At 31.9% G+C, this 24,837-nt stretch overlaps 1 protein-coding gene across 2 annotated transcripts; it reads right to left on the reverse strand.

The window, feature by feature from the left end:
• Positions 1-2,052: 2,052 nt before the first annotated feature.
• Positions 2,053-12,153, reverse strand: LOC126723672 (hydroxymethylglutaryl-CoA lyase, mitochondrial). Of its 2 annotated transcripts, XM_050427298.1 has the most exons (9): positions 11,936-12,153; positions 10,629-10,822; positions 9,706-9,913; positions 9,242-9,424; positions 6,748-6,828; positions 6,495-6,658; positions 5,331-5,467; positions 2,976-3,091; positions 2,053-2,571 (listed from the first exon to the last, which is right to left on the reverse strand). In XM_050427298.1, exons 2-9 carry the CDS (start codon positions 10,793-10,795, stop codon positions 2,323-2,325), a joined length of 1,305 nt encoding a protein of 434 aa, XP_050283255.1. In that variant the 5' UTR covers positions 10,796-10,822; positions 11,936-12,153; the 3' UTR covers positions 2,053-2,322. The 2 variants fall into 2 exon arrangements, with proteins under 2 accessions (XP_050283255.1, XP_050283265.1); XM_050427308.1 differs by lacking the exon at positions 11,936-12,153 and having other exon boundaries at positions 9,242-9,421.
• Positions 12,154-24,837: the final 12,684 nt, after the last annotated feature.

Genomic DNA, 24,837 nt, shown 5'->3' on the forward strand with positions numbered 1-24,837 from the left:
ATACATCTGCATTTATTGAGCCTCACCAACCATCAATTATATTAAATATGATTGAACTTATTCCATTAGCCTTTAACTTTAGCGCGTGTTCCCTTAACCAACTTGAAGGAATAATCTACCGACATGCCTATCACCTAGTTTAAGGGTATTTCTCACCTAACTCACCTATTCACTATCCTATAAATACCCATCACCCCCAAATATGCACACCCAAACTCACTATTACTATTTATCCTTTCAAAAAAGTTTACCTTATTGACTTAACCATTGGAACCTCCTTAGCCAACCCCATTGATTGGTTTCAAATGAATCAAGATATTTCCTTTTCTTAGCAGGGTATCAATCCGGTTACATAGACCCATTTAAGTATAGTTTTTGTTGAAATCCTTATTATGATTCCATTCCATCCTTTTTTTTTTGGAATCCACCCCTATAAGTATAACCCAATATAATTATAAGCATACACTCATAAGCATGTAATCTAGTTCTCTACTTGCAGAACATGTTGTTTGGCATGCATACATATAGAGATTTTAGGCTGTGGGAGAATTAGACCGCCCCATTACATAACATAATGAAAGGTAGAGCCAGCTTTTTCATGATGTGTTGCACCCACCACTCCTCTCAAATTTTGAGAATGGGAGCTCAGCCAAAAAGCTTTCGAGTGCAAGATAGCTTTGACTGACAATGACAATGAGCAAAAAAGTATCAGACAAGGTGGTTATGAGTACATTAGACTATTATTAAGCCAGAGAAACTAAATTGCTGGGCAAGCAAAGAGCAATTAGTCTCTCTTTATTTTTTGCTTTTTGTCCCTTTTTTTTACCAGTCAAAGTCATGGTGCTCTACCATCATTGGGATCTCAACTGCTTCCATGAACTGTAACACCATTGAGATTGATTTTTACCCTACTCATGACTACCAAGTTAATTTCAACTTTGAGGTAAGTTCTAGAAATAATTTGGTACATATTTAAAAGCCCCCCCTTCAAATTGGTCCCATGTAATAATGAAGCTTGTTAAATCCACTTCAACTTCTACTTCCATGTTTTCAAAAATTTCTTCTGAAAAGCTAAAATTGTTCCAAGGTAATCAAGGATGGATTGTATGCGTGGTTATTACAAGTAAAGTTTTACTTTAATCTACATTCTATGACGTTTACTACAATTTTTTAACAAAACATACTACAAATTTCTTATTTGCATTTTTCCAAGTCTTTTTACTTAGTGAGGTATTGATGACTGATGTTACTAAGTAAAATTCTCGTTTAAATGTAACAGAAGGTTGGATTCAGATAAAACGTTCAAAAGGTATCCAATCGAAACCTTAACCTGATTTATAATGAAGTGCAGCCAATATTGATTAGAAGCACTTGTTTAAGTAGTTGCATTCGAGGCATTGTACATTTTGCATTAAGGGCAATTTCCCTTAACTAACTGTCCAGCATTATTAGGAGTGGTTGTTTGCATCAATTAGTATGCGACTGTTTTTTGCTGCATTTATTGCTTTTATTCTCCATGAATTCCATTAGAACAAATAGTCCACATGGTTACTAACTCAACAATAGCAACAGTCAATGGTTCAACTCTCCTCTCCCGCCTCTTTACGGCCACTAACTAATAACAATAATAAATGGTAAATAAAAAGCATAAAGTTTATAAATTTAGTATAGAAGCATAAAAGGAGGTATGACTCCTGCTTAGTTTCACACCTACCATGTCTATTTCACCTGTTTGTTCAAGGATTTCAATCCATATAAAAGTTTGATATTTCTTTTATGCCAACACATCGAAGTGTTTCAATGTTCTTTACTACTGATTTTCCAAATCATACTGACAGAAAATGAAGGAAATGAGTGGCAAGTGCAATTTTTCCCAATGCTCGGGTTCAAATCTCGTACTCATGCAATTATATGCACAACACAAACTATAGCTCAAGCTTATATGAATACCTAACGTGGTATAAGTTTATGTTTAAATGATTTTTAGTGGCAACAACAAAAGGGGGGAACAAATAAGTATTATATGCTTGATTTTCCTTTTCTCAGATTGAGTTTAAGACAATAAAGATGGTACAATTTCTATTCACTGCTATAGGCAATTTCTGCATGAGATTGGCAGATATTGAAAAATAATGCTTCCTTGTTCCCGAAACAATAATTATTGGATACATGACTGGTTTTTTTTATTCCTAAAACAAGGCATTACACAGAGCAATCATGCCATGAAAGATGTAACTATGAAATCTTCTCTTGGATACATGACCGGTTCCTTTTTTGCCTTGCTTTAAATATATGAGTATATATTTATATACCTGTAATTTGTTATATCTTAGAGGCATCGGCTGTTACTCGGTTCAAGGCAGTGGCAGTCTTTGAACCAGATGGGCGACGCAAATGCTTGCTGATGAAATCCCCAGCCAACATGAGCTTAGCCAGATCCACATTTGTTTTTACACCTAGACCATTAAGCATGTACACAACATCCTCTGTGGCAACGTTCCCCGAAGCTCCTTTAGCATATGGACACCCACCAAGACCAGCAATAGAGGAATCCAGCGTACTAATCCCCATCTGTTGAGAAACAAATCATATAATTTCACTGAATCAATTATCAGATTTGCAACAATAAGAAAGTTTCCCTGGTTTAAGCATAAAAACTGCAGCTGGACTGCTGGAGTCCTAAGTGAAACCCCTCTTCTATTTTTACTTCATTAACTAAATACATGTCATGTCATGGTCACTTAAGACCATTCATTCACATGAAAAGCTGCTGAGGCACAAATGCTAAAATATTATACTCCAAAGGCATTCTGTCCTGAATTAAGTGATCATAGAATCATTTCTTCAAATCAAAACCTTAGATGAAAGCCAACTAATACAGGTTTCAAACTGCTTCATCCAGAACAGAGAAGGTCATAGTCAAGTGCCTGCCACTAATACCAGGCATAATTAGACCTGGTAAATTGATGGCTTACTTGGAGGGATATAAGAATATTTGGAAGAGATTGCCCATAAGTGTCGTGGAAGTGAACAGCAAGCTTTTCAACGGGAACAACAGCCATTACAGCTTCAAGCATGGGAACAACAGTCCCTATACCAAAGAAAACAGGAAGAAGAGATTAAAAATAGATAAATACTTATACAAGCCTAAAAGTTAAAGACTTTTTTAGCCCACAACAAACATATTGAAGAAAAAAGTCAGCTACCGAACCCTTGACATTGAATAATCATTATGTGCCTAGTGAAGAACAACTGCACTGCGTAATTAAATGCCGTTCTTTCTATATTCTATCAAAAGCATTAAATAATGCACTAATACCTCTTATTAGCATTGGAAAACATTGTAAGAATAAGCTCAAAGTGCAAAAAATAATTTTTGTTAACTTTATTGTGTAATGAGAGAGAGATGGTCCCATACAGGTCCCAAACTTGTAAAAAGAAAAATGAAGGGAATAAACTAATAGTAAAAAGAAACTTATTATTTATATAAGTGGGAAAGATAATTATATTAATGAAAGGCAATTGAGAGAGATAGAAATTAAGGTGACGTAAAGTTACATCAACTATATTTGTTTGTAATAATTTTAGAATAGTTTCCTGGAGATTGGAAGAGAAGGGACCACCATTTGTAGACATTTAAGCTGTAATGCGAAAGTTGTGATGGTAATGAGCACTACAAATCATGGAAATTGCATAGAAAATGAGGAAACCAAAATATAAAACAAGGGAAGCTAAGGCATGAGTCAGAATATCTAATCATGGTGGGAAGAGTGGCAGGAGGAACATAGCAAACTTTCTAATTTTAATATAAGTGAACACTTGGATTCTCTCTCTTTTTCTTTTTTCTGGTTGCAAACAAAATAAGGGGATTGGAGGGCTGGTATTTACAATGAACCCAGCATTAGCTGAATCCATAATAATAATAATGACAAGGTGAACAATATTTTAGAGCATCAAAGGTGAGCAACAAACAGTTTGGAGACTAATAATAATAATGAAAAAGTTTTCTATATAATTACTAACAAATACTACATGATGTACTGAAGTATATGACTTGATGTTCTGCTGATACAAGATTAACCTGAAGGAATTGACTCAATTTGAAGTTAAGAAGCTGTAGAAGAATATAATCAAGATAGAACCTAGTGGTATATGATGCTGTAGCCTAGGTGATTAAGTTGGTGAGTAAGAAAAACTGCTAAATTAATGAAATAAGAAAAAAAAATTCCCCTAAGAATATTGGAAGTACTAAAGCAGCATAATGTAGGAGTCACTATAGAATAAAGGAAACCAATGACTAAACAAAGAGTAACACAAGAATTTTCATATAAACTTGGGAGTATTAATGAGAGATCATGAAAGACAAATGGTTAGAGATACGAAAGAGAGACCAGTGGACAATCCAAGTTCAATACTCCATGGGAGAGGGAGATGGAAAAGGGAATTGCTAATCTAAATAAAATTGATAAAGTCAAGGCACTCTTTGTATAGGCACTCTTTTAACTGTTCTATTTTTACATAGATTGGCAAAGAGAACAGAAGAAAGAAAAGAGAAGGAAATGTGAGATGATTGACAAATACTAAAATGTTTAGCATAGGAAATGCCAAGATGGAAGATTGACACGAGGAAATATATTCTTACCAGAAAAGGTCCTAAAGAGATTCAAATATCTCTTAGTAAAACCATTATAAATGAGCATTTAAAGGATCCAATTATCAATTCCACTAACCAGAAAATCAAGCACTGCAAGTAGTGGAGCATTGCAAAGATGGAGGGGAGGGGGATCCCAAAAATATTTTTGGATGTATGAAATTCATGTTAATTATGTCTTTTAGCATTAATTAGTTTCTGGTCAAGTTTCTTTAATTTATTTTTTAAAGAGTCAGGCAATTGTGTAATTTTCTGGTTCTAGACATGTGCTGCACTAAAGGTCCATTCGGTCTTATTTAAGGTTTTATATTACTTTAGTTATATAGTTTAGGTTTAGTAGTAAAAGTACAAGGGGTCTAACTCTTATTAGGGTTACAAAAAGTCCAAGTTTGGCTATGAATAGATATTAATCATCTACTTATACAGAAGTAATGCTTTATATTCAATAAAGAATATGTTTTCTAAAATTTTAAATATATGAAACTTTGTTTTAGGACTGTGTGATGCAACCTTCTCCAAGGTGTGATGCCTAAAAAAATTTATTTATTCTAAATCCTTCTAAGTCCTTAAATTTCTAGCAACTTGAAGCAAGTTGCAAGAGCAAACTTGCTCAATAATCACTTCTAATGGAACCAAACACATCTTTTCATACAGAAGAGAAGTCTGTAAAAACATTTACCTGGCGTACCGACTCCAATTGTGTCACCAAGGGAAATTTCAAAGCAACCCATGTCATACAGTTCCTTTGCCACGTATGCTACTTTTGAAGGAGGGATTGCTCCTTCTACTGGACAGCCAACTACACACGATACATACCTATCAAAGTTCAATTCGAACTCGTTCATCTCAGAGCCACTTAAATATTATAAAGCATAATGTTTATTTTCAAAAGAAGCATTAACACATGCAGCCCACCTAAAAGAATAATGATGTCAACATATAATAGTACATAAAAAAAAGTCGTACTCAGTGAACAAAACTCCCACTTTTGCAAGGTCTGGGAGAGGTCATGGTAGGCAACATGTACCAGTATATAGAATCCATAATTTGAACTCTAAATGCAATGTCTCATTTTATTCTTGAAACCAATAGAGAACTCCTGAAGAAAATACTGTTCCATACCCTAGGCTAACATAAGGCATATATATATTGTACTGGGTCTCTATTAGTCACAAATCAGAGCCATTTGTTTCTCTTTCCTGGTATTTATATACATGTTACAACATGGAACATATTCTGTAGCCAACTACCGTGTAAAGATAAAGTGAACATAATGTAAAAGAAAGCCACAATCATATATATATAAGAGCAGGTGGAAATGTGGAAGTGATAGTCAAGGGGATAATGGGAAATAAATTAATAGGTCCCCAAAATAATATCTCCAAAATTGGAGATTTCTTGTGAAACAGAAGCACATCTAGGAAGAAGGTAATATAGCATTAGATACCAGTCATTCATGCCCATGCTTTAATGGGGAGTAGCTGACACTGTATAACAACATTTTTTTTCTTCCCTAAATAACATAGTTTCAGCAAAGCCAAAATGGCCAGTGTCAAGTGTATGGAAGAAACAGCAGAGTACTGACACTAAAATCCTTCCTGGAGAGATTAATCTAGTACAAATAACCAACTCACGCACCCATACAGAATTGATCCAATGAAACACTTATTTATGAGAGGAGATGCCATTTGGTCAAAAGACCATTGGAAATAAAAATAACCATCTTATGTTAGCTGTGGCTTGTAAACAGGAAGATGAGACAACTGGTAAACATTACGCATTTGCATGTGCACAGAGAGGCAAAGAGAGAGAGATTCAATGCAAACAGAAAAATAAGACATACCCACGAACAGGAATTGAGAGCTCTTTAGCAGCACGAGTAACAGCACGATAACGTACAAGACTCTCTTCAATGCTGCAATTGATGTTTGACTTTGAAAATGACTCAGAAGCTGAGGCAAATACTGCTACTTCCTTCGCACCAGCTGCAACAGCAGCTTCAAAGCCCTGGAAGAAGAAGATGAAGCAGTTCAGAGAATCTCCATCAGAAAATTATGCCATTAATTGAACTACTGTGGTTTTTCCAGATTACCCACTTTTAAGTTAGGAGTCAGAACAGGCAATCTAGCACCGTCCAAATTACAAACTGCCGCCATTACATCCTTGGCATCTGCTAGCTGAGAAGGTAATCAAAGAATATTAAAGTAGGATCTTCAGTTACAATGAGAGTAAGAACCAAGCAAATTTGACAAAAATTAAGAATTAAACATTCAGAACATTCTATAAAAGAATAAGTGAAATGGTCCACAAACCATAAAGACAATCAACTTTCAGATTGAAAATCTAAATGAACCTGCTTATTCAGTGACAATGAGCATGTAATTATAAAACAATCAAAATTTGTCACAAAAATTGAATTCATGACCATCAATGCAGTTTATTTTTCAGAACCAATCAATTCACAACCATTGATACAGTTGAAGTAAAATACTATAGAATATTCTGGAAAATATAGAAGGTTTAGGACTTATAATTTTCCTTTCACCAGAGATCCTTATTCTCTAATGGGAAAAACAAAAATTTTCCATGAGAAGATGAATTCTTGATCAGAGACAGGAACATACAAAAGTACAGTGCCCATAAAACTCTAATCTTCTCTCTTTTTTTGGAGTGGGGGAGGGGTGTTCTCTGATAACCATTCAACCTCTGAACGCACCATGGCAATTGACCCTTCAATTTTCAGGTTAGTTTCTATTAGGTCACTGAACTACAAAACATATCAATCTTAAACCTGAACATTTCAAATGGTTTCTAAGCAGATGTGATCTAAAATTCCTTCAATCATAGCAGCCGTGGTTGTGACTCTAATAGGATGTGAATGGAAAAACCAACAGTACTTTCCAAGGAAGCAAGATCTTGGTCAGTCAATTAGCTGACAGAAAAAAGTTTGTTGTCATATCAATATTTGTTCACCAACCAACTTATACTTCGTGTAACTCCTCAAAAATTGTTATCTCATCATATTATACCATAATGTATCTAGATTTCATGCCCATTAACACTAGATTTCATTCCTCATAAAAGAGTAGAATAACAAGGCAACTTTCAAGCTACCTCCAAGACTGTTCTGAATGCTGTCTCATATGCATACATTGATCAGGCAAAACCATAAAAATAAAGAATGACATATTCGATTCTTCCAAGGAAATATTCTAAAAGCTCAAATTCCAAAAAGAATTCAGGAATTAGGACAAAGAATAAAGGTTCAAAGAGTTTCACTTGGTTTATCACCAACTTCAAACATGTTCAAATTTTCACAAGGATGTAGAGATGCATCAAACTCACAGACAGCCTCACTGGTCTAACAAGGAGCAGCAATCAATTGAAAAGGTTTTATACAGATAACTGCTAAACATCCCTCTAAATCCAATGGTACACATCTCAAGCCAAAAGAAGAATGACTGAAGCATGCTTTAAATTACATGCTTCAAAGGAGTTGTTAAAGGTATGGCTGATTACTATTACAGATTGTTGCATGGTGAATCCCACAAATGGAAGTTACAAAAGGTTTTGGTTCATTGCTCACATGTGCCTCCAAAAGATCATGAAATATGTTACTCTTCCATTTGCAATCATGCAGACAATATAATAGTCTGACAGGGAAGAACACATGCCAAACTCTTCCATTCTTTTATTTTACATATAAACTTACTTTCCAATATCATCCATTTTTAGTATTTGTTTTTCTTGATGCTTTCTGACTCAATAATATAGAACCTAGCCAGACTAACCTAAAAGAGCATAGTTGCTGAGATTTTAAATAAAGCTTTTTTTTTCCACTTGAAAGTGTTAAATAAAACTAGACAAAATTTAAGTAGCAATTACCAGGTTCAAAACGTGGCCCGACATTTTTTTTTCCACTTGAATAGGGAAGATTGTTCAAGATAGTTCTGAGTTACTAAGGGTTGCTGCTAAAAACTATTATAGAATCACACGTAATATCCCTTCGAATTTTCCTTTTCACTTTTTGCTCCCGATTTAGTTTTTTTTTCTATACAAATGTCAATTCAAATGTAAAAGAGATTTCCTCTAGTTTATCGATAAGGATATTTCTAAGTGCCACTCTATACCAGCTTGAATTTTTGAAAAGGTTCCTCAAGAAATATGGCCATTATATCTCTGTAATGCGAAAATACAAGTTCACTTGTTCTATTTGTTCCAACTCCCAACAGCATAACAAGATGTTAAATTGTGAAACAACCCATATAATACATGCAGCTACAACACAATCCACAAATTCTGAAAGAAAAACATTGTCAGTGGTCAACCTCCATAACTTTCATCCCAACTATTTGGTGTCATCAGTCAGCCTTCAAAATAAGTATCCAATTCTAATGCCTTTACAAGAATAATATATAGGGAAAATATCAATAGAAGCATTTCAAGGGATGATATATTGATGGCAAATTTACAAAAACTGGTTGCAGTTATCAGCTTCTCTATTCTGACAAAAACCTAACTTATAAAGCTTTAGTACAATAAGATAGAATCAAATTTACAGTGTGAACATGAAATAGTAAACAATGTTACCTGAGGTACCCATTTTGGAGATACAAAACTTGTAGCCTCAACAACTGACAGTCCAGAAGATACTAGTCTCTGAATCAATTCGACCTTTACAGCAGTAGATACAAGATTCTTCTCATTTTGTAATCCATCTCTTGGACCAACTTCTACTATCTTTACGAAATTTGGTATACCTTTCAAAAACTGCTTTAATCAATGAAAGATCAGAGTGAGAACAATGCAAATAAGTTATTGACAATCTGAAAGATAGAAAAATAGAATTGTGAACGAAAAGAAGTATGAGAGGAAAAGGAGGGAAAAATTCCCCTAAATTATGGAGACATGGATAAATACCCACACCATGACAAAAGAACAATTTTATCATCTCAGGAAAGAGAATTCTACATATCAAACAAAGTATTATTACAGTAATATTCATATAAAGACAAATTACAGACACAAAAAGTTCAATTCATAAATCAAATCACCTTATTTGTCATCTGTCGTATGTCTTGGTGATTACCGTTAGAGTTGTATTGATGGTCTGGAATGTGCCATGAATCACAAACATTCCTAAAGACCAAGGTATTTCGGCCTAAGCTCAAAGACCTTTTGTTGAGGGAGTCACCTTGAGACACGTCTCTTGTATGTCTTTTCCATGGGAATGCCTCCCTTGAATAGTTTTCATAATCTTCACTGCAAATGGATAGAGGTTTAGGTTGTGAAATTATTTAATTAAAATTAGGAAGTAAACCAATGTAATAATTATTATATCAATAATATAAATGGCTGATGTATCCGAAAATTAGCCCTATGCAAAAGAGGTATAGAAATGGCAAGAAATGATTAGGAGCAGTAAGCTATTGGCCCTAGAAATGATTGCATGAAAAATAGTTTTGATCCTTATCTAGAAATGAAAGTTCCAAGATATTCTGATATTTCCTTTGTGTAAATGTTTAAATTGTGCATTTCAATTGTCTTCCGAAAGAGATAAACTAAAAGATAAGGGGCATTGCGGCCGCCTCTTCTTTTCCTTTTAATATATGAAAGCATATATTTGAAGGAAATAATAAAAGGCTATTACTTTTAGCACTCAAAGTAGATGATAAAAGGAAAATCTCAATATAAATTGTTTTAGTACGAGTATGGTATCCTCTTTGGCAATAAATCTCTGCTTGGCACTTTGACCAGAATTTGAAACTCATTCCACCAGGGTGTGAACACAATTTCTCATTTAGCTAGGCTATGCTAACAAAACTAAGAAAAGAAGCAATGTAACACATACATACATACATACATCTATCTTATGCATATAGGGAGAAAAGGGAATTGTATGATGTAAATTTATACAACAAAGATGGTTTAAGCACTCTTAGGACAAAATAGCACAAATATATGAAATTTTACTCACTTGCAACTGTTGGATGAGCTGCAACTCCTTCCTTCAATCCAGCAGTTTCCCATTCCCACATCCTCTGCTCTTGGCCGGCAAGCACCAGACGAGAACCTCTGAATCCTATCAATAGTACTCATGCTTGGCAACTTGTCAACACCAAGGGGTTCCTCCAAACTTGACATGGTTGAAACGGATGCAAAAAAGCAAAACTGAAATGAATGCAAAATAAATGTAAGTGCTTTGCAATGAACACTTATGTAAGACCTCAGGTGCAAACATGGATTAACAGTATACCATGAACCATTGGCTCAACTTAAAAAAAGGCAATTCAATTAGTACGACAAAAAAATTATTGAAAACAATTTTACTCTTGAACTCAACTACATACTTTAAAAACTTAAGCACAGCATGTCTGCCTCTCCAGGAAAACTCCAGTATATCATCCAAAGTACAGATTTTATTCATTTCAATTTAGATTCATCACGCAAAAGAAAAAGGATTCAACATTTGAACATGCTACCAAATACCAATGGAAACAAATACAAACAACGCTCTATACTCTCATGTCAGAAAGAAGCAAAGTACAAGAATATACATCAACCCAGTAGACCATTATCAAGCCACTAAAAGCTATGAAACCTTTTGAGTTCAAATAAACTGTGTCAAAACTGCTAAATGAGGAAAATGCATTAGTGAAATTTGAACAAATAATATCTTCTACTTCTACAATCAAAAGAAATTCCAGAATACAGAAGGCTATGAAAAATATATGCTAGGGATTGTGTTGCTCTTATGGAACCCCATAAACATGAAGGATGGTAGATGTTATAAAATAAATAAATAGTAAATGTGCGGAACAAAACATCAAAATGCCACATAAACAAGAAAAGAGAAAGACATATTCAACCGTCTGTGAATGACATGATACACAAGCAGGTCAGGCCGACATAATATTATCATCTATGCCAAAATAAATAAATACATATGGAACACAACCAAAGCTCAATTCTAAGTAGAAATTAAAATCCCCAAACATATATTCATTGTTAGCCTAGGCTTTTACAACTAATTTTATTATAGCTTTATACTAAAAAATCAAACCAATAACTCAGCAACCAGATGAAACAATCAAATATAATCCCAAAAAGGAAAGCCTTCCTTCTCTTTTGTTGCCATGAAAACAAAGCAAAGCAAAAGAACCCAAATTGCCAAAATTTCCCATGAAAATCAAGCACCCAATTCCATAAAGATTCCTTTTTTCTTTCACTTTCTGGGAAACCAAACACTGAATACCAAGAATCAGAGAAAACAGAGAGACGGACCTGAAAATTCAAGGGAAAAGAAACTCCAAGAATTCTAGGTTCAAAATTAAAAAATAAATATGGGGTTTTGTTTTGTGGGCAGTTGTAAAAGCAAAGAAGTTGGTCTAGGTGGGGGGGTTAGATGAAGGAAGAGAAGGTAAAGGAAACGTGACCAACTTTGTTTGAAACCAAAGCTTTGTTTAAAACCAAAGCTTTGTGTTTGTTTGGTACAAAGATGTTATAAATAGTTGTTGTGCTTGTGCTTTTTGGATCTTCTTATTATTCTCTCTTTTTTTTTTTTAATCTTTTTGGGTTTTTCTTCTTTTAGTTATTTCAATTTTCTTGTTTGTGATTGAGAGAGAGAGAGAGAGAGAGGCATGAATATTGAATAAGGACTGGCAGAGAGAGAATGTCAAGGGGGTGGTAGGTAGTTTTCAGTTGGAAGTTGGTCGTATTCTTTTACGGTTCTGGTCTCTGCGGTTGAAACGTCATTTTTTCTTAAACATTCTTTACTAGTTTTGGGTTAAAGTAAAACTCTATGTATAAGTGTTGTACTTAGTTTTCCAATTAAATTCAATTGCTTGTAATGACCATGGTTGCTTTTTTTTTTTTTTTTAGTAAATGGTTTAATTTAATTTTTCCTTAAAAAGATAATATTGTATATTATATAATTATGAGGTTGAATCTAATGGAGAATCTAAGTTACAAAGCTACCCCAGTTTTGCTTAGTTATTTATGTTTGGTTTACCTTCAATATTGTTTTAAAAGGAATTTCATTTTGTTTTATTAAAAAATTGCTACATCACTTACTAACTAAATAAAATGTGAAGATTAAAAGTTTAAAACTTACTACTACTTGCCATTGTATATTTAAAACAAGAGTAATGTTACAGTTACAAACTATTTTACAACAATTTTACAAACTGCTGATGTGAACAATCTTTTATTGATTCTCATATAGGCATACCATTAATATCACTTTTTTACTTACTAATAATTATTCACCATATCAGAGGTTTGTAAAATTTTTTCTAAAATAGTTTGTACCTCTAATATTATTTTTAAAACAAAAGACATGTTCAGTTAAAAAAAATACTGAAAATAAACCAAACCCTAGTTATTTTATGTGAGTAATGCATGGAAACAATTTTTTTTTTTTATATACAATTGTAGATATGACTTTTTGTGATTGGCACACACAATATTACTTTCATTGTTTCACATTGCCATCACTTTAGCTAACTTGTAACTCATGCATAAATAATTTAAAAATAATTAAACACGTTTTTTATCATAAAAATATACATAATTAATCAAACTATTAGAAAAAAAATAAACGTAATTAGATGCATGTTAAAATTCTTGTCTAAGTTAAATACTACTTATAATCATTTTTATTCTAAGTTTTAATAAGATAGAATGTGTGATGATTTTTGTTGAGTAGATATATGATTGGTTTTTTTTTAGTTCATTACTATTGGGCTTTAGTATTTTGCACTCATTAACTCACTTAGCACAAAGATTAAAAAACTTAAGTGGACACATAACACAAAATTAGCTCACAAGTAGAATATAATTTGGAATCTAATTAAATTTTCTCTCAACTTTGGCTATAAAATATATATAAATACATTATCTTTTACATAAAAATGTACAAGTTTCAAAGTTATCTCCTTAATTTATACTTTAAATGATATGCTAGGAAATTTTTTTATTGACCTTTTAAAGCAGATTTTCATTTAGATCATCCTAAAATCGAATAAAAGACTAACAATTTGGAACATAGAAAGTATGAAAAAAAAAAATGAATCACTTGCTTTTTATATTGAGAAGTTGTGTGAATTGGTATATATGGTATTCCCAGGACTACATTAAAGAAAGGAAAATATTTACAAGTCGGAGATAGGAACATGTTCAGCTCAGGATTAAGGAATATTTACCATAGTTTTATGTTTACTAATTAGTAATTACTTTCGTAAATAAAATATTTTAAAAAAAATGTTCACTAACATTCAGCTACCAAACAAACAAAAAAAAAAAAAAGAGTTTACTAACTTTGGTATGGACCATTGGCACATAGTGCTGTTTTATTGCCTACCTTCAACTGCCTCTCCTCTTTTGGGACATAAATAAATAGACTTCAGTCCGTTTTATTGATGGTTCAGCTAATTCTGTCAGTTTCTTTTCGAACTAGACTTGATTAGGTGTGGACACGTATCCTTTAGCGGTGATCTTCATATATGGCACACTTGTTAGAGATATAAAAAAAATAAAAAATTATAAACTTTGTAAGGTGACAAATTGTAATTGATGCAATGTTATTTTTATATAAATTTATCACTGATATCACTTTTAATATTATACATGTATCACAGCGTAATATTATCTCAACAGTTGTGAAATTCTTTTATAATTGAACTTGTTGATTTGATTATGTCCAATTTGTACAGAAATTAAACACGAGCCATAACCCAAAACAGATAGGCAAATACAGACTAGGATGAGAAATGAGACTCTAACATATAGGACAAGCTCCACCCCTTCTTAAATTGCCCCTTTTAGAATCTATTTAGTATCCGCTCATTTTTTTCAAAAATTGAAATTTTTTTACTGAAAGTACTGAAAATAAAGGTAAAAGTTAGTTGAAATAGTATAATGGGACCCATAAATAGTACTAAAAAGTACAGTGGGACTCATGAATAGTATCAAAAATAAGCTGAATAGTAAAATAAGTTAACAAAATTAATTATGCCAATCGAACACTTAGTTTCCCTATTCGCAAAGTGTGATGGTATTATTATTATCATTTTTTTTTTGGGTAATTGCACTCTCCTCCCTTGAAGTTTAAAAAAATAACACTCTACCTTAAACTCAAAAAAAAAAAAAAAAAAAAAAAAAATACACACACACACATACATTTTCCCTCCTTAATATCCATTTGACTAAACCCTGTTAAATTTGTTGTTAAAAATATTGTGTGCTAATGCCTAATCTACCCTTAAATCCTTTGCTTAAAGGCAGGTTTTCAAAACTAAAATCTATGGATTTGAATTTATAATTAAAGAGTATTTTAAAATATTTAATATGACTTTTTCATTTTTCTTTTTTTTAACGGATTGTGAAGAGATTTGTAGTTGCATGTCCTTTTGTGCTTAATAAACTTTGCATTATTATTCTAAATTTAAAGTTATGTTTTTTATTAATCATGGTTAAATTTTGGTAAAGATAATCTTATATAAATTTATAATATTTCTTTACTAATATAAACTAAAAGGGAGATTTTTTTTTTCTTTCAGATTTAGGGTGAATTGTTATCGCTCCAAACCTCAAGAAAAGAAAATATTATTATTATTATTATTATTATTATCAGCCATGCTTTTCTCATATTTTTCTACATGTAGGCCATAGCCCTCCAAAAAATATTTTTTGTCTTACATAGGTAGCCAGCTTCACAAGCGTGGTTGTAGGGTCAATTCTGCATTTATATGGTCACAAGTGGTAGATATGAACCATGACCTTGTACCTCTTCAAAATCATGAAATGGTAAGAGAAAACTCTCAAGGCATCGACTAAATAATGCCACGTGTACATTTGAACATAGAGAGCTCAATAATATGTGAAAGTGGTCCTTTGTTATTCAGTGGATGAAAAATAATAATAATAAATAATGTGGTCCTTCTTTTTTAGAGTATTTGCGTGGTGCAAAAATTTCGGTCTATTTTAGCATAAAAATTTTTATTTATTTATTTTAAATACTCAATTTTTTAAAATATTACACATTAGATTATCTATTTTATATTACATTTCATTAAAATATCAATTTTATTGATTTAAAAAAATTTTCTTTCTTTACAAACAACAACCTCTCTTCACTCTTTTTCTTCATCCCGAAGACACATAAAAAAGAATAAATAACTAAATACAAAATGAATAGTGTCAGTGTAAATTTACACGGTTATTATAATAAACTTATAAATTTACACAATTATACATAAACTGATGTGAGTCATTTTTAAGCAAAATAATGTAAATTCTACACATTTTTTCTAAGGTTTGGTTAATATGTGCTCTTAGGCATACATTAATCATCTGTTTTATGAAAGTTTTTATGAAGAATTGAAAAACCTGTCAAAACAGTTACTTTTTCATTTTTTCATAAAAATTTTCATAAAATGGTTTATTAATTTCTATTATAAACTCTCTTAGTCCATTTACTTTACCACGATGTTGATGTATGAGACAAGGTTTAGTAGGTAGGCAAGATCTAAATGTCACTGTTTATGGAAAAAGTTTAGGATCACACAAATTTTTGCAACTTCTTTTTACAATTGTGGCATGACAGAATGTGATTGGTTAAAAAAAAATAGTGGGTTCATGTGTAAGTGATTGTTAACCACTTACAATCTACCATGTCAAAGTTATGGCAAAACAGTTGTTGAATAATTTGTAATCTTAAAAGGCTAGAACTATAGTTAAAAGCACTCATTGTGAAACATGAGCTAGCTAACTGATACACTTTAGGTTAGATCTATATCATGGAAAATTCTTAGTTATTTTTGGAATACGAAGAAATTGTGCTTCCTCCTCTCACATTCATGGTAGATCCCATCATGAATTTAATGAGTGAACCCCACAATGAATGTGGGTAGAAAGAGCACAATTCACCATGTTTCAAAAGTACCTAAGAATTACTCCTATATATATATATATATATATATTTTTTTTTGCAAGAGATATTTTTTATTATTTTTAAAAGTTAGAATTTTTTTGAAAGAGATTAGGCAATTATTAAAGCACATACATGATCTACCGAACCACACCAAAGTTCAGGTTACATGTTCTAAATTTCTAATGTCAAAATAAAAAATTATACTAGGTTTTTTTTTTTTTTTTGATGAAAAAAATATACTAGGTTGGAATAGAAAGGAATTAAAGAGCATCCAATAAAATCGAAACTATACGAAGAATAAAATAGAATCAAAGGAGAGTATATTACGTTAGCAATAATACTTACGATACGAAACTTTTTACACACTATACATATTGTACGATCTGACAACTATGCCTTAAATTAGCTTGCAATAAGAGTATTGAAAATAATAAGGAAGCATAATTTTTTAAAAATAAAATAAATAAAAATATTAAAGACAATATACAATTTTTTATTTTTATTTAGCTAAAACTCACTATTATTTTTATTTAAATCTAATTATATATTTGGATTAATTTGATGGTGTGCTGATATCACAAATTATTGTCGAATTTAAATTTTGCTATACATCCAAAGTATATATATGAAGTGGTGATAGGGTATACACTGTGTATACAAGACAAACCTAAAATTCAAAACACGATTTCAATTAAAAACAACTTATAATTATAATTAAAATTATATTTTCAACACTCAACTTTACTACAGTTTGTAACAAGCTACGTGAAACAATAATTAGTGAATACGATAAATTAATATAGCCTTGTCAATGTACAAACTAAAAGGTACTCATTCACACTCCACAGTCACAGTCACAGAGAGCAATAATGTTTGGTGTGGGTAAAACACGTGGCTATCTGACCCTCTACGTGGCAATGTTTTGATGATCGAGGAGCTTCTTATATTGAATTTTGATATGACTTGTTGGGCGTTGCTGTAGTACATGTGTTTAAGCTTCCATGGTCACTTAGGTTGTTGTATTATTTAATATCACATTTAAATTATTTAATATGCATTGGGTGTCCTGTAAGATGTCGTACATGTTTGTTATAAACATTGTTAAGGGTAAGATTTGGGTTTAGTGTGACTGATTAACTGAATACTGGACTTAAGCTAAGTCCTTGGATGAATATTCATTTCATTTCTATTGGCTTATTATTTTCATGTTCTGTGGTGGATTCATAGAGTCATGAAGGGAGAAGATCAATTTTTCACATTATGGGATTTTGATCAAATGACTATATTTTTTCTTTTATTATGCACTTTTATTTATGAGTTTTTAAGTTTCTTGCTTTTAAACTTAAAAACAAAATATCATTTCAAGTGTTCTAATTTTAATCGTTTTTAGATGCGTGAAGATCATTTGTGTTGGCAAATTTAGTAAACAAAAATTTTGAACGAAAATGCAAATGTTTACATGTAATTTTGTTATTTGAGTTGTATTGAGTTGGGTCATCAAAGAAAAGAGGATTGGAAATTGAAATTATTGCGGTGAAAATTTTGGTTGAGTCAAGTGTGGATATGTCAAGCGAGATGTCAAGGCTACACATTTAGATTCTAGAATTGAATTCTAAATGGCATTGTTTAGGTTTGTATCAAAGTTTTCAGTGTTTTGAATGATTTGGAAGAGCACATATGTTTTTTTGTTTATATCAAGATGAAAAATGATAGGGAGTAATGCGTAAAGAGAATACAAATTCTTTGAGAAAGTGTTGAATTTGAAGTGATAATGATGTATTAAATAGAGAAAAATGATTAGCATAAAAAAAAATAGAGAAAAATGATTGAGTTCTATAAATTTCTAGCAAGTGAATAAATTAGGACTTCAAAACTTTCTGCTGCGATGACATAATGAAATCAATGGCAAGTAGCCTAGTGCATGCGTCCAATAATTTTAAAAAATAAAAGTTAGAATTTTTTGGAAGAGAATAGGCCATATTAAAGCACATACATGAGCTACCAAACTATACCAAAGTTCAAGTTGCAGTTTCTAATGTCAAACTAAAAATGTACACTAAGTTGCAATAGAAAGGATCAAAGGAATTAAAGAACATCTAATAAAAATTGAAACTATACAAAGAATAACATATATAGAATCAAAAGTGAGAATATATTACGTTCGTAAATTATAGTGCAATAAGAGTATAAAAAATAATAGAGGAAACATAATTTTAAAAAAGATAATAAATAAATATATTAAAGACAATATGCAATTAAGGTTTTTTAAATTAAAAAAAAATGCTTATTATTTTTATTTTTTTTATAGATACAATAGAGTTTCCAACTTATAAATTTCACTCCATGTTATCAAACTAATACACCAATCAAGTTTTGGTATAGGCAAGATTCGAACTTCATATCCTTTATTCGATAATAAGAGACTTTACTAATTGAGCTCTCTTAAACGCATTGTTATTTAAATTCAAATATAGTTATAAATTTGGTTTTGATGGTGTGTGGATACTGCAAATTATTGTCAAATTAAGATTTTGAATAGATATTTTAAAGTCTAGGATGCATATTATAAATACCCATGTAAATAAGGGTGGATGGCTATAATTAAAAGGGTTTTTTTTTTTTTTTTGGGCTGCTAGTTAAATTGTGTTAGGTATACAAGAGAAGTTTTCTCCCAAAAAAAAGAAAAAGAAAAGAAAAGAAGGTATACAAGAGAAAAGGAGGAGCAGAAAAAAATATTGTAGTTTCATGGTATTATCTCATCTTATTGGAACCTTCCCACTCCCAATTATTGTAAGAAAAACAATATATTTTGCAAAAGTGAATTAAAAAATATACTTGTATACAAAAAAGGAACTGGGTGACGTGTGGCTTTCTTTTTATCTCTTCACCACCAATACGCAAAATTTGGAACATTCCACTGTAGTTTATGGACCAAGATGAATACTCAACGCTAATTTGCTATGCGTCCCAAATTATACATGTGATATTGAGCGGTGATAAGGTCCATAATGTATGTACAGAAGACACAACTAAAATTCAAAACACGATTTCAGTTAAAACAAAATTACAATTATAATTAAAATCATGTTTTTAAAATACGATTTTATAGGTTTTGTGTCTAATAGTGTGTAACAGGTTGTGTTAAACAATAATTAGCAACTATATGATAAACTAATAGGACAAAGTTTAGCTATATATGAAATTGGTTGTAACTTAATAATGCAACTTTACTCGATATCATTAACATTGCAAAATATTTTAAAATTTTAATTGTTGGATTGCATGTTTTTTAAGCTCTTAATATATATGTCAAATTTTGTATATAATCTATAAATATTATATTTTATGTATAATTTTAAACTACAAAAACTTACAATTTAAATAATTTATTAATAACATAGTTATTGATTTTTAATTTTCTAGAAATTTTACAAGTATAGAGGATATATGAAGAAAATCTAATTCAATAATGAATTTGTCAAAATTCAATTTCAATAAAAAAAAAATATTGAATAAAATTGTAATTTTAAGTAAGGACAAATTTTGTGGTTAAACCTGGTTGAAAACCCTATCCATGAACAAACTACAAACTACTCACATCACACTCCACAGACACATGCAGAGCAAATTAATGTTTGGTGGGAGTAAACTGTAAACAAATGTGGTTATGTGACCCTCTACGTGGCTATGTTTTGATGGGCAGCTATCTGAAATATTCTATCAAAATTGTGGCTCTGCAATGTGAATGGAGATCCATCACAAGATTCAAAGGATGTAGCGACCCGCTTGAGATATTTCTCATATTCGATAGTACACGTGTTTATGGCTTTAAGCTACCACTTATTTTGGTCACTTTGGTTGTTGTTGTCTTAGAATGTCGGTGAACTACCACATTTAATATGCTTTTGGGTGTCCTGTAAGTTGGACAAAGTTTAGCTACAAAATTGGTTGTAGCCTTAAGCTACAAACTTACTTAATATCTTTTTATTGGAGGTGAATTTTGACAAATCCTCCGTTGGATTACATCTTCTTATTATATCTTCCATGCTTGCAAAATTTCAAGAAAATTAAATATCAATAGCTATGTCATCAATATATTTTTTAAATTGCAAGTTTTTGTAATTTAAAATTATGCACAAAATATAAGCTTATAGATCATATAATAAATAATATCCGATTGACACAAAATTTTACATTTGCATTAAGAGCATAAAGAACATGCAATTCAACGGTTAGATTTTCAAAATATGTTGTAATAATTATTTTATTAAGTGAGTTTGTAGCTTTAAGCTACAACCAATTTTGTAGCTAAACTTTGTCCCTGTAAGTTTAGGTTTTTTTTTTTTTTTTTTTTTTTTTTAAAAAAAAAAAATATATATATATATATATATATATATATTAAGAGAGTTTTAATTTATGATATTTATTTTTGATGATAGCTTTTTATCATCAAATCAAAACACCAATCAGTTTTTAGTGTAGGCGAAGATTGAACCCTAGATCTCTTATTCAACTATTTGAGACTTTACCAGTTAAGCTAATTGGAAACTACTAGTGTGGGGCCCAACAATATATGGGCCAGGCCCACTTGTTCACGGGAAGCTTTAAGGCCCAAAGCCGAAGAAGGTGGCAGTCCAAGCTCATTAGCGCAAAGCACAAATGGGCCCAGAAAAGCGGCCGAGGACGGTACAGCCCTCGGCTGGCCCAAAGCTCCACCAAGAAAAGGGGCAAAAGCGGCATAGGGATAATCTTAAAATAAAATCTGAAATATCTAGGACAGGCTGCCCTTACTGCCTTTTCCCCGACTGAACTTGGCACCTAACAGAGCTATGCTCTTTAGCTTTATCAACTACTCCCAACGACTTAGGTCTAGGACAGATGGGACAAGTATCAGTCTTGGAAAGGTCGACCCTACACGTGGACGAAGGAAATTGAACGCATGTTAGTATAAAAGAAAAATATGTAACCTAAAGAAGGGGCTGGAATCCCACGGGAAAAAAGGAGGAGGGGTTCTAGAGGTGAATACACCCGAATCATACATGAGCTCCTTAATAAAACCACCGCCGGGTAAACACGGCTTAGCCTTTCGATCCCACTCTCTACAAATGATATTGTATGGGCCCATTTATGTGCGAACCCAACTCTATTGCGGGTTGACGCAAAACGTGTCCCTACAACTAGTATCCTGTAAGTTCAATTTGACTGAATACTAGATTTTAGCTAAGTCCTTAGATGAATATTTATTTCAATTTCCTTAGATGATTATATATATATATGTATGTATGTATGTGCGCGTGCTTAAATGTTCTTCTATTTTTTTTTAAATAAATGTTAATAATGCGTATTTATTATAATTTAAAAATATTTTTTTTTATATTTCAAACAAATAAAAAGGTTAAACTTTATAAATAAAGAGTAACTATAATTTCTTTTTTGAATGTGAAGGGAAAAAGGTCTTAAATTTTAGGAGTTTTCTTTTTTAAAATGAAATTTGTTATTTGATATTTATGACATTATTTCTAAATGAAGTTACCCTTCATTAATGAAGGTATTTTTGAATTACATAAAAGTCCAGTTGAAAGAGGAGAATCCTCTTTTTTATATATAATTTGTTATGAACTTTTATTTATGAGTTTTTAAGTTTTTTCTTTTCTTTTTAAACTTAAAATAAGTAATTAAAATATCAATTAAAGTGTTCTATTTTTAGTCCTTTTTTTTTTTTTTTTTATAGGTTGGGTTTATTTTAGTGTTGGCAAATTTTGTGTCAAAAATTTTAAATGTAATGCAAATATTTACATGTAATTTTGTTATTTGAGTTATCTTCAATCGGATCAACAAAAAAAAGAATATTGAAAATTGAAGTTATTGCAATGAAGATTTCAGTCAAGCCAAGTTTGGATATGTCAAGCGAGATAGCAAGAGACATATTTAGAATTTGAATTTTAGAGAAGCTCGCTCCACCCGCACCCAACACCTCGGGCGAGCGAGCTACTCATAAAATTTCCATATCATTTCTTCATGATTTGCAAGCAATTTGCCAACTGTTGATTTGTAGTTGTACTCATTATATGCATGAAAAATAATCCCTAATCCAATAGAACAAAGGCAAAGGCTTATGTACCCTTAGAGAGATTTTTTTGCTTTTTCCCATATCTATGATCCTGTCCTATTAACCATCCTTGAGAGGAGATCTTCACTTAAACATTGAGTGTAGCCTATAATGATTTGGATTGTTGGAAAACCTCAAAGACTTGATGAAAATTTTAAGAGGTCTTGGAATGTTCAAGAGATCAAACTTGTGTTTAGAGACTGTGAAGAGAAATGATTAGTGTAGTCTGTTGCTAACTTGCTAGTAAGAGTTTGAGGTTTTGTAAGTTGTTATGTAATTCAACTATCTTCATAGTGGAATTCGTTTAGTGGCTAGGTCAAGAGAATTTTTGACTTTTTGTCTAAGGGTTTATCTCTCTAATCAAATCCATGTGTGTTTGCTGTGATTTATTTTTCCACTAGGTTTATTTATGAGAATTGCAAACAAAACTTGAATTAATAGATCTCTTGGCTTATGTGAACTTTGTTGAAATCAGTAGCAACCCCTTCTAGGGGTCTAAAAGTAACTTTTAAGATATAAAAAACATTAAGTTCTATATTTTGAATATCTCATTCAAATTTCAATCCATTCCAGAAAGCCAAAGGCCTTGTAATTGAATTGACACCTCCCCATGTACAAAGTGCTTGAGGGTTTAGGGGGGAAAAGGTTCGAGCTGCGGGGTTAGCAGCATATTGTAATTATCTCTAAAAAAAAAAAAAATCATTCCAGAGAGACAAAGGCGAGAGGATAGATAAACACAATGAATGCAAAAACATTATAAAATGTACCGAATTTAATTATTTGGATACATAAACGTCATAAAAATGTGAAAAATATATATTTTCTATGATTTCCTCTTGTTTGGAACGAAGTTTGTTCTTGTAGGGATAAGGGTCCAAAATCATATGTTGGGCCTTGGGCTTTGTCCGAGGATGTTGAATGGTCCGAGGAGAGACACATATTTAGTAGATGTTCCAATTTAAAGTCTCATGAGTAAGAAATGGGTGGAAGGTGGTCCGAGAAGAAACTCCTCCTCGGATATGATGAATGCAGCTCAAGTATGTATTATAGCAATTAGAGTGACCCTTCAAGAAACTCCAATGATAGGAACGTGCCTCATGAACATACGAGAAAGAAGGAAACCCTAAAATATCTAAGGGAATGCTGCTACTACTGCATTAAATGCACTGCAGCTACTTTTCTGGCCGCATTTATGTGGAGAAGACCTTTGAATAGTGTTGCCTTGGCTACCACAACTCACAGAAAGCCAAAGAGGATGTCTGATGGGACGGGTACTCAAGTAGGGGTTCAAATAATCAATAAATGTAGGATCAAGATGACCCAAAGGGAGTTATATAATATGAGAGATCCTCCATGAGAAAGGGGATTTTAAAATAGAGAGAGAACATTGTAGCAATCTAAATTGTTTTTGTATTCAATTGTAACCAATTTATATAAGTTTGACCTCCTTAGACGGTGAAGTCGTTCAGCTATACTTTCTTTGTTCTTGCTTGATCATCTTCCAAACTCATACTAGCCGTTGTCAAATTCATTAGGGCCTAATTTTTCGACTCACTCTTTACAAATTTATTGTATTGGGCTCATTGGGCCAAGCTCCCATACTTTTTGGGCTTGGGCTATAAACCGTGTCCCTACAGTTCCTTTTAAGTTTCTCTGGAACCAAAAAAGAAAGAGAAAAAGATGTACATATTTGAGTGGGATGCATGGAGCTTATCTATTTTGCTTTTCAATAATATAATTAAAATGGAAACAAACAGAGAGTCATTTGGCTCAAAAAGGGTGTAACCACTAGTTTGAAAAGAGAAAATAAATATTTGATTCAACGATTTTTAAAACCCAACTTTTGTTTATAGTATATAATGTGTGCCAAAGAAGTGACTAATGAAACAACAGTAAGATATCCATACATAGAACACAAAAGATTTATAGAAGTCTTTCTAATAGGATGTGAAGTCCCAAGCACCAAGAGTATGTGTGACACAAGTGCAAAAGGTGACACGATCTTGGTGTCTCACATTGCTCGGGGACGGAAAAGGAGAAAGCCATATTTGGTATCTGCATTTTAAAATTGTGAGGAACAACTCAAAGTGAACAATATCATATTAAACCCTATAGTTTTAAATGTTTCAAAAGTTTAAAATTAAA

This window comes from Quercus robur, chromosome 1 (genome assembly GCF_932294415.1).
Source record: "Quercus robur chromosome 1, dhQueRobu3.1, whole genome shotgun sequence".
NCBI classification, from domain to species: domain Eukaryota; kingdom Viridiplantae; phylum Streptophyta; class Magnoliopsida; order Fagales; family Fagaceae; genus Quercus; species Quercus robur.